The sequence below is a fragment of the Dreissena polymorpha genome, chromosome 12, assembly GCF_020536995.1.
Source record: "Dreissena polymorpha isolate Duluth1 chromosome 12, UMN_Dpol_1.0, whole genome shotgun sequence".
Classification (NCBI taxonomy): Eukaryota; Metazoa; Mollusca; class Bivalvia; order Myida; family Dreissenidae; genus Dreissena; species Dreissena polymorpha.
This window is the reverse complement of record NC_068366.1, coordinates 72,822,606-72,840,035: the sequence shown is the minus strand read 5'-3', so window position 1 is coordinate 72,840,035 and position 17,430 is coordinate 72,822,606. Positions and strand designations below refer to the sequence as shown.

The 17,430-nt window shown below is 35.7% G+C and overlaps 2 protein-coding genes across 10 annotated transcripts in view; one reads left to right on the top strand and one right to left on the bottom strand.

Annotated features, from left to right (window-relative positions):
- Positions 1 to 8,921, bottom strand: part of LOC127852844 (serine/threonine-protein kinase 11-interacting protein-like) — a 43,953-nt gene extending 35,032 nt beyond the window's left edge. For 8 of the 9 annotated variants that reach the window (XR_008036285.1, XR_008036287.1, XR_008036286.1 and 5 more), the window contains exons 1-5: positions 8,766 to 8,921; positions 7,098 to 7,208; positions 6,408 to 6,625; positions 5,618 to 5,785; positions 1,324 to 1,431 (exon numbers count right to left, since the gene is read on the bottom strand). Coding sequence is in view for 2 of the 9 variants with exons in the window: in XM_052386857.1 (XP_052242817.1) it covers positions 1,324 to 1,431; positions 5,618 to 5,785; positions 6,408 to 6,625; positions 7,098 to 7,173 (570 nt within the window). In the remaining 7 variants the exon portion in view is untranslated. Of the gene's footprint in view, positions 1 to 1,323; positions 1,432 to 5,617; positions 5,786 to 6,407; positions 6,626 to 7,097; positions 7,209 to 7,542; positions 7,686 to 8,765 lie in introns of all 9 variants that reach the window. The other variant, XM_052386858.1, reaches the window with a different exon arrangement.
- The window catches only part of LOC127852846 (xylulose kinase-like), a 35,537-nt gene continuing 27,028 nt past the window's right edge, over positions 8,922 to 17,430 (top strand). Inside the window, 6 exon segments of the mRNA XM_052386859.1 lie at positions 8,922 to 9,070; positions 10,573 to 10,655; positions 10,938 to 11,007; positions 12,765 to 12,845; positions 14,677 to 14,763; positions 15,962 to 16,054. Coding sequence (XP_052242819.1) covers positions 9,023 to 9,070; positions 10,573 to 10,655; positions 10,938 to 11,007; positions 12,765 to 12,845; positions 14,677 to 14,763; positions 15,962 to 16,054 — 462 coding nt within the window. The 5' untranslated portion in view covers positions 8,922 to 9,022.

Genomic DNA, 17,430 nt, shown 5'->3' with positions numbered 1-17,430 from the left:
AGCTGCCATTGCTTGGTATCTGGAATTCAGACAGTCCAGTATAATAAGGATTTTGTACATGAAACATTAAGGGCAAAAAAAAAACGGACCATAGTATCTGTTGGGTATTAACAAGGGTCCTGTTCATATGGATTTTGGTTTTGAGGGACTTAACTTTTAACTACTCTTCAATAATTCTTACCATTTTATATGTAGCATAATTTCCATTTTTCCCCGGAAATTGGACTCGGGCCAGTTTTCACAAAGATTTCAAGGGAAATCCAAACTTCACTTGTACTTAAAGGGTCAAACTTTCTATTTAAAATCTGATCTATTCTGCTATTGAACAGATCAAACAATGTATAATTTTATCAATACATAATTTTAAATATTTTTTTTTGTTATAACAAGAGATGTGTTTGTCAGAAACACAATGCCCGTGTGTGTGTGTGTGTGTGTGTGTGTGCGTGTGCGTGTGTGCGTGTGTGTGTTGTTCAGAGTTTATTTACAGGTCCATACGAGCCCCTTCACGGGGTTATTTTGGATGGACCTGAAACACAATGCCCCCTATTGTGCCGCTTTGAAATAAAATTTCAATATATCATTTGGCAGGTTTAGAAATTATCTCCCTTTAAAAGCTTATTGCTTCCCTTGGATTGTATTTTTTGACTTTTGACCTTGAAGGATGACCTTGAAATTGACCTTTCACCACTCAAAATGTGCAGCTTAATGAGATACACATGCATGCCAAATATCAAGTTGCTATCTTCAATATTGCAAAAGTTATGGCCAATGTTAAAAGTTTTCGGACGGACACACAGACAGACAGACGGACTGACAGTTCAACTGCTATATGCCACCCTACCGAGGGCATAAAAAGTGTAATGTGAAAAGGTGAAAGGACCTTAACCCTAAATTGCCAGAGACTTAAGTAATTTAATAAATTTAAGTTTTTCTAAGGCAGCATTCTTACAACAGGCCCAGGTCTAGAAGCTGAAAATATTGCATTACTCTGTCCAAGTTTGACCTATAGCACTTCCTACCGAGGAAGTGTTTTTTTTCAAGAAATAAAATCAGATTTGAGTGTACCTCAGGGATAGCATGGCTTAATGCATTTGCATAAAAAAGGTCCCAGATTATCTTCCTATAATGGATTTTCACTAAGAAGAGACTTCATTTAAACAAAAAAGACCATACAAGCGTTAAGTGTCATCCCAGATAAAAGGCTAATCAGGGACGACACTTTACACACATTCATTAAGCCCCATTTACACAGACAGAGGTTCTTTTTTTAGGATTACAAAAGGTCTTCAAGCATGCAAGTTCAGCTGTGGCAGATTGTACCAGGGATGTGTCGAGCTGTTTCAGGGAGTTATAGCTGAGGTAGAGGGTCTTCAGTTGGGGCCAGACTAGACCAGAGCTGCGGTCTCCACCACATATCTCCAACAGATCCTGTAACACACACATAATTATGTAGATTTAATGCATAACTGAATAAAGAACAATTGAGTAGTCCACACAGGCTTATCAGGGACACCACTTTCTGCCTAAACTGGATTTTTGCTATGAAGAGACTTCATTAAAATGAACAATTTGATACAAGCAGAAAGTGTTTCCAAAAACAAGACTCAATTATACACTGTGATCATACATTATACACTGGTATCTTGTTTAACCCTTTCCCACTCAGAAGCAAAGTGAAAATGGCCATGTGCAAACAGCATAAAACCAGAACAGCCTGCAACAGAACAGAGTGTGAGTTACTCGCAGTCTGTTCCGGTTTTATGGTCTCTGCTGCTCATCAGTATCTAAGGGTAAGAAATGAAGCCTTTAAAACTTGAATCCCGTAAGAAAGGTCTTTAATTAAATTTAACTTTCTAAGGGACAACAAATGCTTAAAATACGTACCTAAGTGGTAAACAGTTAATTAATAAAGTTGAAAGCATGATTTATTAGCCATGTGATCCCCAACTGCCATAGCTAGGTCAGTTTTGACTGAAATGTATAGTACAGACATTTTTTGTAAAGGACGACTACCAATTGTTATAAACCAATTATGAAATCTTTAATTATGCCTTGGTGTTTCAGACATTTTTTATAATTATTTCCTATTAGTCAATATTAATGATGTGACACCAATTGACATGGGCAAAATTGATCCAAGGTATATCATTTGAATAATCTCTGCACAGAACTGCTTTCTGATATTACATAACAAATATAAATCATGTTGGTATTGCAGTAGCATAGACAGAATTGTTAATTTTATTTTGCAATGAAAGTCTGTCTTAATATGTCACGTGACCCCTGAGGCATGCCCAATTTTGACCCCTGGGAAATAATTTCCAAAAAAAATCTAGGACCCGGTCCCCTAATGATGTTTCATACATAAAATGAAAGCGCTGCTCCTTGCGGTTTAAGTGGATATTTAAGAAGGCATTTTGAAATCAAAGTTTTTTTTTGTACCATTACCCACGAGGCAAGGCTAATTTTGACCAAAAAGTATTATTTTAACAATAACATTTCTGTTCAGAGGAGCACTGTAGATTTTACCCAACCAAATACAAAAACTCTTGGTCTCACAGTTTATTAAAAGAAAAATAAATCAGTTTTAACTTCAAAATCACTGATTACCAAAATGTGCATCAGCATGGCACAATTCTAAAATTTTTGAAAGTTGAGTTCAACCAAGGAAAATGTTAAGTTTGATACAATGGAGTTTTACTCCAGGATAATTATTTATCATGAGAAATTGGCCCAAAACTTACAGACTGACACAAGGACAGAAGAACTGATGGAAAACATATAATGTTGTTTTTTTGTCACATTCAAAAGATTATATTATGAGAGTGTTTTTGTCTACATATTATCAAAGATGTGCTGTTACAGTATTCTAAACGCCATCAAGAAATAGCCTCTTGAAATAGCAGAATAATTGATACAACATCAACATTACCCCTTGAAATATATTTATCCTTGTTGACATGTATGCAAACAGTACTTGACACATAATGAGGACAGAACTGGCTACCAAATAATTGTAATTTAATGACAGTCAAGTGCTACAACCATACAAGGAAAATATAAAATGAGCATTGAATGCTATTATCGCAGAAGCCATCAAATCTACTTCACCAATACTTGTAACACTTACAAAGACCGGCACAAGTAGATAAATAATATACTGTTATGTTGGTATGTTTTTGTTTTATTTTTAAAACTCAGAAATCATTGTTCACTATTTAACAAACAAAACAAGAGATGTGTTTGTCAGAAACACAATGCCCCCTATTGCGCTGCTTTGAAGCCATATATTTGACCTTTGACCTTGAAGGATGACCTTGACCTTTCACCACTCAAAATATGCAGCTCCATAAGATACACATGCATGCCAAATATCAAGTTGCTATCTTCACTATTGCATAAGTTATCGCAAAACTTTAACCAAGGTTAAAGTTTTGGGACACACACAATGAATTAATGAATGAATGACAGACAGACAGACAGACAGGCCAAAAACAATATACCCCAAATCTTTCAATCAGGGGGCATAAAAACACTATTTATTTTTTGTTTGTTTTCAAAACCAACATTCTTTCACATGATGACTAAGAATTATAGGTTATTAGACGTTTCACTGTACAATACAGAGATGTATTTGGACGAGCACACAGTTTGACGTCATATTGGACGAGCCATAAGGCGAGTCCAATATGACTTCAAACTGTGTGCGAGTCCAAATATATCACGTATTGTACAGTTTAAACGTCTAATAAGCTTTTTATTCTATATCCCTTTCTTCAGCTCTTTGTTTCATTTTAATTATGCCCCCGGATTGATAAATCGGGGGTATATTGTTTTTGACCTGTCTGTCTGTCATTCTGTCCCAAAACTTTAATATTACAGTAAAGTTTTGCAATAACTTTTGAAATATTTAACATAGCAACTTCATACTTGGCATGCATGTGTATCTCATGGAGCTGCACATTTTGTGTGGTGAAAGGTCAAGGTCAAGGTCATCCTTCAAGGTCAAAGGAAAAAAACAACAAAAAAAACAACATAAATATTACAGTAAAGTTTTGCAATAACTTTTGAAATATTGAACATAGCAACTTCATATTTGGCATGCATGTGTATCTCATGGAGCTGCACATTTTGAGTGGTGAAAGGTCAAGGTCAAGGTCAAAGGTAAAAAAAAAGAAACAAGGGACAAAATTGTCACAAAACCAGGTTTTCATTGTGAAAAAAAAATCTGATAAAGGGAGAAAACTCAAACTGAACAAATGAACAAACAAAATAAACCCCCTTTGTAAGTTTGTTTTTTAAAAAAATCTATTTTTAGTCGTGGCGACCTTGACATTGGAGATATTGACGTGATTCTTTCGTGCGACACACCGTCCCATGATGGTGAACAAATGTGCCAAATGATTTTAAAATCTCACAATGAATGACATAGTTATGGCCAGGACAAGCTCATTTATGGCCATTTTTGACCTTTGAACTCAAAGTGTGACCTTGACCTTGGAGATATCGACGTAATTATTTCGCGCGACACACCGTCCAATGATGGTGAACAAATGTGCCAAATGATTTTAAAATCTGACAATGAACGACATAGTTATGGCCCGGACAAGCTTGTTCCGCCCGCCCGCCAGCCCGCCCGCCCGCATTCGCCAATCTAATAACCAGTTTTTTCCTTCGGAAAACCTGGTTAAAAAAGCGGCGCATTAGGGGGCATTGTGTTTCTGACAAACACATCTCTTGTTTTGATTTTAAAATGCTTTAATTGCATCTATGCTATTTTCAAGACAAGCGCCCGTGTGAGTCGATTATAGTACATTTGGATACATTTTCTCGGTAACGGCTTTTATAGTTATAAAACAATTGCTTAGTGCACTTGTACTCAACTGTCCAATATGGAAAAAATACAGACTTTTTGGATACAATACCAGAATATGTTGGACGGTCACGTGGTACATATGAAGAATGCCGATTAGATGAAATTATTGGATATAGAATAATAAGATATATTATGAACATAAAGAAAATGAATGCAATATCATATAGTAATAAATACGATCATTTGGGTTGCGTGTTCAACCATATCATGTGGGTGATGTTTCCAAGTTATTTAACAGCATATAGGAACACATATCAAGAAGCGAGATCGCAAAAGAATGCAAAAGTATAATTAGGATAAATATGTTGCCTTGCTACCTAAAGGTCACAGGATTTATCTCCACCTGGGCAGGGTTCTTAGGATCTTTTAAAAGACACAAGAAAACAAACACAAGAGTGTTTATATGCCAAAGACTTTCAAAGTAATCAAGCTTAAAATAATAAAGTGAGCCTCGGTCAGGGAAAATTGGGCTTAATGTATGTGCGCCAAGAGGCATCTCAGATTTGCCTCTGTAGTTCGCACAGGATAATCATTGAAAACAATTTACGCCTAAAATAGATTTCTTCTAAGAAGAGTCTACCTTTCAAACAAAAACCACCATAGAGGCTGAAAGTGTCATCCCTGTTTCACCTGTGCAGACTGCACAGGGAAATCTGATACATCAGTTTACGTACATACATTAAGTCCAGTTTTCCAAGAGGATTGCTTAGTAAAAGGGTTGTGACCAGATAACATTACCATCAAAGTTTGGAGACTTTTTGAGACTCTGAGCTCAATGAGAGTGCCCCTGAGTTTTGAGAGTCCCTCCACCATATGGATGGGAAGTCTTTTTATCTCCAGCACTTGCACGCTCTGAAATCGTGCAATCATCACCGGGGAACGCATCGTGTTTGTACCATGAAGCACCTGTAACAAAGGCAATCACATTTTTATAGTAACTTGTGAGAAGTATAATTAATTATTTAACACTTTTTGAAGAATAAGACATCAAACATGGGACAAGACATGTCAAGCCCACATGAAACACTTGGTTTTTGATGCAGTGTATTGGATGGAGGGATGAACTGGGGCTGGAGAAGAAATAGTCTTGTTAACTTAATGAAGTACAAAATCCATGCATTTTCTTAGTTTTATACTTGTTAATCAGGTATTTCTGGTTAAAAGTTTTTGTTTTTTTCATCAAATATTTGCAAAAAATATATTAAATTTGTAAAGATTAGATTTTTGAGTGTTAATCATTTCAAAGGGACAGGATGGGGGAGAAAAAAAGGAGCAATTAACAGCGGCATGCTTTTTGATCTTTAATATTTCCCTACAGGATGATTGTGAACATTTCGCAATGTTATCATAATTGAAGATGTCTGCTTTCATAATTTATCCATTAACATAATTTAAACCTTAATTAAGGAAGTGATCAATAGTATGCACTATCAAATATTTCACACAAACAATTTCAAAGTTCAAGCGCACTTAACTCATATTTTGAAAATATAAATAATTATTAAAATGGTTCACTATGTACATGTACCTTAAGAGCTTTGACCTTCAACACAAAGTCATAGAGAGTCTTGACATGCTCCCTCCATCGCTGTAACTCAGCTGCCTGCTGTTGTGCCGACAGTTTCTTGCCGCCAACAGACGGATATTCATTAGCACTGTCACTGAACTTACGCAAGCTAGTTGCTATGATACCCAGAGAACTGGTTGTCAAGCAGAGCTTGGTCTCTCCAGATAACACTTTATCAGCTGCAAATACATACAAAAAATATACAAACATAACGAAATCTGTAAATGAAACGGTGATACACAATGGGTACATTTTCAAATTTTAATATTTTATTAACATGTCTATTTTTAATGAAATTTGCACTAGGGCTTTTAGTTGATAAATATCATTCTAAAAATACAATACTGATCTTAGTCAACCTTTTCATATTTAACTTAATTTGCAATTGCCACTATATAAATTTATTATATTTTACTCTTTATTAATTTCCATCTATTTATTTATTTCAAGTTTGCTTTGTCAGCTTTTAATGCTAATAGTATTAAAGTCAACGGAACTTCAAAGTTATACCGGAACCCTGAGTAATATTTTCACTATTTTATTGCACTATGTGTCTTTCCAGTGGCATTATGTTATTGTATAATATTTTGGTGGCTACATTAAATATTTTTGACTTCAAGCCTGTTTACATGCAAAACATACTGATTATACCATTTTTCTGAAGCAGTTCTGTGAGATCTAACACTATCTTCCTCTCAGCCATGATGTTGGAAGATAAAGAGGTCATTTGTTTGCATTACATCAGATTGTAATCACATCATACTGAAAAATAAAACAATAACACATTATAGACATATCTCACATAAAAGATACAGCTAAAGTTTTTCACAGATTTTCTGAAATTACGCTTAAATGTTACAGTCATAATATCTGGGCAGAGTTAATGATCGACCAAATCACCCCAGAAACTGCAGAGAAAAATGGCTTGTTTATACATGTATATATGGACCGTGCTCTGTGAAAAGGTGGATTAAAGCATGTGCCTTAAGTGTCGTCCCAGATTAGCCTGTGCGGACTACAATTATGATAACTCGCTAAAACTTCATACCAGACAGTCAATTGACATAAAAAGTTGCTTTTTTCTCCTATATTTTACCTTGGTGTTTCTAATTAACATGTTTTTATTTTCAGCTGTCCACCATCATCAAATTTGAGCTGAATAGAAGTCGATGTGACATTTAGTCTGGAAGATTCACCAGGAAAAGCCAGATTGATCGTCAGTGTATATTGGGCCGTGCTCTGTGAAAAGGGGGTTTAATGAATGTGCCTGTAAAATGTTGTCCCAGATTAGCCTGTGCAGTCTGCACAAGCTAATCAGGGACGACACTTTCAGCTTTAATGGTATTTTTGTTAACAGAAAGTCTATTCTTTGCAATAATCCAGTGTAGGGGGAAAGTGTCCTCCCTGATTAGCCTGTGTAGACTGCATAGGCTAATCCTGGATGACACTTTACGCACATGCATTAAACCCCTTTTTCACAGAGCATGGCTCATGTTTTGTCCTTGTTTGTGAGGAACTAATTAATCATATTAAATGATTCAAAAGAGTCAATTTGCGATCATTTGAAATGCAATTAATATGCTGTAGTGAAATACAGAAAAAATACATGTATATAATATATAAATGGTAACATTGAAATTTACACAATTTAAATAAGCGTGTACATATATTAGCTATAGGAAAAAAGGCTTTATTTTCAATGTGCAGGTTTCTTTCCAGTTTTTGCTACCATAACTTTAAATGTACTTTTTATATTTTACGACACTGAGGCCAAAATAAAAAATAGGCCCATTTCTGGTCTCATTGGAAAAAAAACCAGGGTGCACAGGTAGGGATATTATTTATTTATTTTGTATGGGGGGGTACTAAAATGGAAGGCTACTAAAGCTTTTAATAAGAAAAACATGTATATATATGCTTTGTTTGCTTGATATATGATATTACATCTTATATCATGAAGCTGAGTATACACATGATGATGAAGGACTCAAACAAATATAAACATGACAAATGAAATGGCTTAAGCCTTAACCGTTCTCTCTTTCACATTTCATAAAAAACATTTATCTTGTGTATTGTTTTTGGTAAAATGTTAGCATTAGAAAAATGTTAATAAGTTAACTATGCAAAAAATGTATATTGTTAGTTTACACATTCAACCAATGGTTTCAAAACATTTAACTGTTTGAAATGCTTTCACATTGGGTTTGTTGGGCCGGTTTGTTTTTGTATTTCCGTGTTTACCAAAGTCTACACAAGTCTTTCAAAAATTTTAATCAATCGAATTTAACACATATTAATCAATGTAAAATACTTCACCTTAGACAAAGGGTGATTTATATATGTATGTCACTGGAGGATAGAAGTGCTCTTCAAATGATATGTCAAATAGTCTAATTCCAAAACACACACATTTTACTTTCTGTTACAATAAAACAAGTCAAATCGGCAACAAGTCAAGCTGGCCACGAAGAAGTCAAACTGGTCTCCGTTGCAATAAATCGTCTGCTGATCCAGAGTGCGCTTATTTGGTTATCTTGTGTTTAGTTTTCACTAACTTATGCTTATCAGCAGCAATGGCTTCAGACAAGTATTATCTTGGGTTTGATTTCAGTACACAGCAGGTATGTTTACATTGATGAACATTTAGTTAATTAAATAGCATTTAAGAAGTTTTATAAGCAGTGTCTGTGACATTTTTAATTTTAGGTTGAATATCACTGTTCGCAACTCCCAGTAAGGTTACACTCCAGTAAATCATAGCATGTGATGTAACTGCAGTATGTGTGCACTGACAATGTGTCCCAGTACTTTAAGGCTACCCAATAAATGTGTAAGCTTTAATATTTATTATGAATCACAATTATCCTACGGTCTGTCCTTATATATGCACAAATGAAGCCAAAAGGCAAAGGTCTGTCCTGAAGCTAGTTCTGGCTACCATAACTTTAAATGTCCCTTTTTATGATTTTTGACTGGCGCGACTTTACAGGTCTGTCAATACTATATAAACTGTACGCTGAAGTTTCTTTAGCTATCCTGAAGCTAGTGTTTTCAACCTGTCTTTAATTATTTATACCAATGCATTTAGTTGCATTTGTTGCAGAACCTAAAATTGTGTTCATGTTTCTTTTGATCATATTTGCACGGATAAAATGGTATAACTCTACACTGTAAATGCAGAGCTTTTTATCTTATTTTAAGCCATAATGCGAAGGGTCTATTGGCCTTTTTGCTATATTAGTTATTACCTATTGCAATTTATAAGATCCTTAGAAAAACAACATTTTTTTCATGATCTAAAATGATGAATTAAATCTGCAATCTGTTAAAATTGATAACCCTTTGTTCTATACAGAAGACAATATTTTGCAATTGTATAAAACCCATACTTTGGTAGATGTTCTGGTGCTACTTGTCCCTAGCTTTTTTTTTAGATTGTAATTCATAAAAGTTTTAACACTAATTGTTGGGTAGATCACATGCACTTAAACTTTCCTGGTTGTCAAAATGTGTGGATTATTGTAAAGAAAGTAATTTTGGCTTCCACAAGTTTTGGCCTGAGTTGTTGTTTTTTATGCCCTCAAAGGAGGGCATATAGTGATCGCACTGTCCATCTGTCCGTCCGTCCATCTGTCTGTCCGTCACACTTTGCATTTAGGTTTCCAAAAATGATTATAACTTCTATGTCGTTTCAGATTTAACATTTGTTTTTGGTATGCATGTGTAAATGGACAGGGCCTTTCCATACGCACACAAATTTTGACCCCTAGCTTTGACTTTGACCTTGAACTTAGGGTCCGCGTTATGGTTTTGAAAAATGCTCATAACTTCTATCAAAGCGTTTATTGGGGACTTATGTCATCCTATGGAGACAGCTCTTGTTTTACTTTTAAATCATATTTTTTCCAATATAGAATTTTCTTAAATTTTGTGTTTTCAACACCACTTTAAATGCTCGGTAGATTTTGCTTAAACTTTTACAGTTGAATTACCTAAATTTGTATATGACCTCTATGAAAGCAATTTTTGCTGCAACCTGTTTTAGCTGAAGATGAAATTGCTGCTAAAACCTTGTCTTGTCATTGTCCCTGTTGCAAAAGAAGGTGTTCATTTCTAATTTCAGATAAAAGCCATCGCTGTAAATGAAAAGCTGCAGGTTATCATTGAAGAAAATGTTAAGTTTGATACAGACCTGTCTGAGTTTGGGTATTGTTTTCAATCTTTTTGTTATTTTTTGCTTATGTATGTTGTCTAAATTACTACTTACAGCATTCTCGTGTGCACATGCACACACAAAAGTCACAGTTTATTTGCAATATTGTGTTGAGTGTGGGTTGATTGCTTAAATTAACTTTTGTTTTATAGTATTTTGAAAGGAAATATGTTGCAGATCATTTGAAATACGTATGTTCATTTTATTTACGGACAAAGAGACTAGCATAGCTCAGTATGTGATAAAAAGGCTATTTTTTACTATTTCCATTTTAGAACTGTCAATGGAGCCCATATCCATTGCGATAAAATCACAGTAACCTCTCCTACTGCCATGTGGGTCAAGGTTTGTAGTCAGGATGTCATTCTTTATATGTGTCTTGTTCTGAGAAAATTGGGCTTAATGCATGTGCGTAAAGTGTCATCCCAGATTAGCCAGTGCACTCCACACAGGCTAATCAGGGACGACAATTTCCGCTTTTATGGTATTTTTTGTTTCAAGGAAGTCCCTCCTTGCCAAAAATCAAGTTGAGGCGGAAAGTGTCGTCCCTGATAAGCCTGTGCAGACTGCACAGGCTAATCTGGGATGACACTTTACGCACATGCATTATGCCAAGTTTTCTCAGAACGCGACTCATATTAAGTAAAAATTAATTTTAGGAACCATTTTGCCACCACCATTAGGCATTTCTTTTATTCAATAATTGCATAGTTTATTATTATTAATCCCATCCCATTAAGCCACTAATTATCACATAAACAGATTCCTAAACACAAATACTCGATTAATTTATGACTTAATGATTTCTAAAACTTGATTCATAGACTGATTATTAAAATATCTCTTATAAGACCAGGTAAAGATTATGATAATCATTTTATTAAAATATAAAAAAGATTTAAATAGTTGTGTTTTTGTATTTTGAAGGGAGGCTTCATTAATTCATGGATGTAAACCAGCAAGTATATGAATATAAATGTAGGTGGAATTTGCATGAAAGTTGTACAATGTTTAGGCTTTACCAGCTACCAATAATTGAGTCTTGTTCATATAAAACTGGGCTTAATGCATGTGCATAATTGGTCATCCTAGATAGGCCTGTGCAGTCTTTACAGGCTAATCAGGGATGCACTTTCAGCCTAAACTTGATTTTGCTTACATGGCTTTCTGGAAACAAACAAATCCATAAAAGTGGAAAGTGTTGTTGCTACTCTGGGATGACACTTAGCGGTGGCAAGTGTTGTTCCTACTCTGGGACGACACTTAGCGGTGGAAAGTGTTGTTGCTACTCTGGGACGACACTTAGGGGTGGAAAGTGTTGTTGCTACTCTGGGATGACACTTAGCGGTGGAAAGTGTTGTTGCTACTCTGGGATGACACTTAGCGGTGGAAAGTGTTGTTGCTACCATGGGATGACACTTAGCGGTGGAAAGTGTTGTTGCTACTCTGGGATGACACTTAGCGGTGGAAAGTGTTGTTGCGACTCTGGGATGACACTTAGCGGTGGAAAGTGTTGTTGCTACCATGGGATGACACTTAGCGGTGGAAAGTGTTGTTGCTACTCTGGGATGACACTTAGCGGTGGAAAGTGTTGTTGCTACTCTGGGATGACACTTAGCGGTGGAAAGTGTTGTTGCTACCATGGGATGACACTTAGCGGTGGAAAGTGTTGTTCCTACTCTGGGACGACACTTAGCGGTGGAAAGTGTTGTTGCTACTCTGGGATGACACTTAGCGGTGGAAAGTGTTAATGCTACTGACTCTGGGACGACACTTAGCGGTGGAAAGTGTTGTTGCTACTCTGGGATGACACTTAGCGGTGGAAAGTGTTGTTGCTACTCTGGGATGACACTTAGCGGTGGAAAGTGTTGTTGCTACCATGGGATGACACTTAGCGGTGGAAAGTGTTGTTGCTACTCTGGGATGACACTTAGCGGTGGAAAGTGTTGTTGCTACCATGGGATGACACTTAGTGGTGGAAAGTGTTGTTGCTACTCTGGGATGACACTTAACGCACATGCTTAAAGACCAGATTTCCTCGCACAAAGATCAAATGGTTTAAGGCACATTTTGTATCTAAATGATTTAAATATATTTTGTAGGCGCTGGACATTCTGCTGAACAAATTGAAGGAATCTGGATTTGATTTCAGCAAGGTTGTAGCCTTGTCTGGTGATGGTCAGGTAATCAAACATGAATAATACAGTTTAAAGCATTGTGACTTTAAAAAGGAAGAAAAAGTAAGCCTCATGTATTCATATTGATATTGTATTACGCTGCAACTCAATTTAAAAAAAGTAAATGTAATAAATATTTTACTTTTTCGGCGTGCTGTATTAAGCCAGCTTTTCACCTGACCTGACCTTTGTAAGTGTCCAATAATATTCAAACAAAATTTCCCGCGGCTAGGTACGAATGAATACACTTCATTTATTCCATTGGCTGATTTGAGTATAACACCAAAACATTGGAAACATATCCGCGTCTTTGTAACACTGTGATACTGCATGAAACAATTTTATCTCTAATTAAAAGGCTCAATAGATAGAACAGTTTTACAATCAATTCTCGACATAAATACAGTTTGTGCGTGCACCTTTTATTTTCAGAGAATTACCAGCGCAAAAGCGTTTATACTAAAGGCTATGTTCTCATATTTAGTACTTACTTCCATATTCATGTCAACATGTTAACATGTAAAAGTATAAAGAGCAGTGGAAGCGAGGCCTCACTTTAATGCATTTCATTTCAACCCGCAAGGTTTCGGGTCAATTCGCGGCCAGTGTGTGAAAGTCAGAGTTTATATACAGTTCATCACCGGAGTTCGCAGCCAGTAAAATAATCGTTATATAATAAAGACTCTATCCGTGAACTAGGTGACCTGGAATTTTCTTAAGAATAGAAATATGTTAAATGAAGATATTCAGCAATATAATTAAGATATGTCAATAATAGATTATTAATGTGTTTTCAACAATACAATGATAATTATTATTTTAGATTAATTAAACAATAATTATTCCACCATATTGACTATTGTATTAAGCATGAGCGCGATGATTCTCGATACTGTTAATAATCGAATCAAATGGCAATGTCCGACAAACCACTATAACAGGTTTGTTCGAAGAACGCGCCTAAAAATACGGATACTTCGCGTGATGCCGGTTGACTCATATTAACTTCCATTCTCTTTTTGGTTTTCTGTTTTGTATCTAAAGGTTTATGACCAGCAATATGTAATAATGTAAAATAAGCCGCGAAAACTCCACGTAACATCCCTTACTGCGTGTGATACAGCTAAGAACTGCACAGAAATAGACATTCGCTATCATTGATCTCATTCATTGAACTATCAACGCCGTTTATCTTTTTTAAAGATATTTCTTGTTTAAGCTAAAATTGATTCTGTCAGTTGTTCTCCAGGAATGTTACTGGACATATTTTGTTCTAATTTAGTTTGAAGATGATGCTTGAGCAACACACAGGGTGCATTCTAACACTCTAAATGCAGTTAAACATTTTACTTGTAAGATACATATTATTTTGATTGAAATAGTAAAAATAAGTGTATTTTATCCCATCTTCATGTTACCATTTACGTGTTAACACTTGTCCAAAGCCTACCCTTCTTGTGTAATCAACCATGCAAGCATTTCTATATTCAACATGCTAACCTTGCGTTCTCCATACGAGCCTTGTTCAAGAAAAACTTAGCTTGATGCACGTGTGAAGTGCCATCCCAGATTAGCCTGTGCAGGGGCTAATCAGTGATGACAGTTTCCGCTCAGACTGGATTCTTGTATTGGATTTTCATTATCAAGATCCTTTTTAAATATGAAAAACTCCATAAAAAAACTCAGAAAGTGATGTCCATGATCAGCCTGTGCAGACCACACAGGCTGCAGACCACACAGGCTGATCTGGGATGACACTTTAGGCACATTCATTAAGCCTAGTATTCCCAGGACAAGACTCATATGTTATGTTGAGTCCCACTTGGTGCTGTTTCAGCAACATGGCAGTGTTTACTGGAAAGCAGGAGCATACTCTGTACTGAAGAATCTCCACCCTGAGCGGCTACTCTACGAGCAACTTAAGGTAGTTTCCCCTTAAGTATTTAATCCTGATTACTCATAACCTTTGATTACTTCAGTATTTCGTTATCCCAGTGCAACTTCAAGTTAACTTTACTGCATGAGATATTAAAAAAAAAAAGGGTTATCACTTTGAATATACATGTGGTCCAACACTTTATGTTTCACACTTGTAAATAATAACTAAATAGTTGTTGTTTCAACAATTTATGAAATTTTCTATAATGGCAGCTTACTTAAATTAAAACTTGTACAAATTATAACTTTGTAACTTAAATTTCAGACTTGTTTTTTATTGTCCCCTACCGATTTCACCGGAGGGTACTTATGGTTTGCGCTCTGTCTGTCTGTCTGTCTGTCCGTCCGTCCGTCCGTCCGTCCGTCTGTCTGTCTGTCTGTCTGTCTGTCTGTCTGTCTGTCTGTCTGTCTGTCTGTCTGTCTGTCTGTCTGTCTGTCTGTCTGTCTGTCTGTCTGTCTGTCTGTCTGTCTGTCTGTCTGTCTGTCTGTCTGTCTGTCTGTCTGTCTGTCTGTCTGTCTGTCTGTCTGTCTGTCTGTCTGTCTGTCTGTCTGTCTGTCTGTCTGTCTGTCTGTCTGTCTGTCTGTCTGTCTGTCTGTCTGTCTGTCTGTCTGTCTGTCTGTCTGTCTGTCTGTCTGTCTGTCACACTTTTCTGGAACCTGCGATAACTTTTAAAGTTCTTAATATTTTTCATAAAACTTGAAACATGGATAGATGGCAATATGGACATTATGCACGACATTTCATTTTGTTCCTATGTCAAAAATTCTGGTTGCTATGGCAACAAATAGACTATAAATACTGCTGAAAAGTGTGGTTTTCTGGATCCTGCGATAACTTCTTAATGTTTTTTCATGAAACTTGCAACATGGATAGATGGCAATATGGACAATATGCAGGTCATTTCATTTTGTTCCTATGTCAAAAATTGTGGTTGCTATGGCAACCAAAAAATAATAATTCTGAAAATGGTGGAATTTCTGACAATGGTGGAGCCGGTAGGGGACCATATTTCTTGACAATAGCCTTGTTTTAGATGAAATATTTCAAAATTTTCGGTGATTATAAACTTCAACAAATGAACAATACATCAACACAAGTAAAACTCAAGGAAAGGTGGCTTAAATAGGAATAATGCATGTACAAAGTGAAAGGATCACAAATCACCTCAGCTATCACTTTTCAGGACAGTTTCAGTGTGTCAGCCTCACCCATATGGATGGATGCAAGCACTGGAGACCAGATACGTACCCTAGAGACAGCTGTTGGAGGTCCCATGGTAACAGAGATTTGCATATTGACTAGTGTGTTAGAAGACTGTAACTAGCCATTTTTAACTGTTTGCATTTTATAGTCAGCGATCATAGCTCCACATGCTCATTTACTTGTTTGAGTAATCTTTGAGTACACAATCTCAAAAAGCTAGATGACATAAAGTTTGACAAATGGAATTTTAATTAATACAAAAGAAGTTTTATTTAAGTTTTGTCTATGGTTGTTTACTTTCATAGCAACATCATTCATGATATGATTTAGAACAGCTTTTGTTTTATTGTTCATGCCAGTTCACACTGTGTACACACTGGTTTGTTCTGAAAATAATGTAGTGATAAGAAGGTTTATACATAATTCCCATGGGGTATAATTACTTCTTCCCTTTGATACTATATAACAGGTATTGTTGTTCTCAGCACTTTAAAAGGAATAAACTGTTCATTCTGCACTGTATAATGATTATTTATCCAGACATATTGAATCTAAGCAGGACGCACAGAAAGACCTTACAAAGCCCCCACAAGCCCTGAATGCTCATGCGGTATGTCATGTATGCATGCAGGGGTGTAATTTTTCCTGCTTTAAGGTGGTACAACTGTTATCATTTCCCGCGCTTTTTTTGTAAGATCGGTTGACGTTGGCTAATGTCAGTAAATATCGTAACTGAAGTCGTGAGATGTCCGTTTTGTTTGGTTTATTATTAACAAAGTATAAAAACATATTTTATAAAATTCAAGAATCGATTGTATCGATAATATGCATAGTACAATATATTACGTCAAAATAGGTTTTTATTTAAAAATTGTGTAAAAAATGAACCTGAAGTAATACATTTTTGCGACAACATAAAAAACAACAATCGTGAATCGTAACAAAAAAGACAGGTTTAACAAGTAAAAAAGAAGAAGCAAAAAAGATAAAAATATGTCTGTAGAGTGCAGTAACATTGACTGCCAGTTGGTAAACACTGCAGCGTATGGTTAACCCCACACAGTCAAAGACAATATGAAAATTGGACCTGGAAAAGTGGAATACCTGCTTTGTTGTCAACACAAAACATGAACCAGGTAAGGTCACAGATATATGATCAGAGCGTCTATATAAAATACACATATGATAATCATTTATATAGACATTTAGTTCAAAGATGTAAATTACGGGCATTATTATCATTATATTATGGTCTTTTTCTATGCTCTAATTACTGTAAACATCGAGATACATTAACCAGAAGTAAATGTGTATCTATTTTTTTAGATCTTGTGCTTACTTGTATCTTTGCTATAGTCATATTTGCTATAGTCATATTTGCTATAGTCATATTTGCTATAGTCATATTTGCTATAGTCATATTTGCTATAGTCATATTTGCTATAGTCA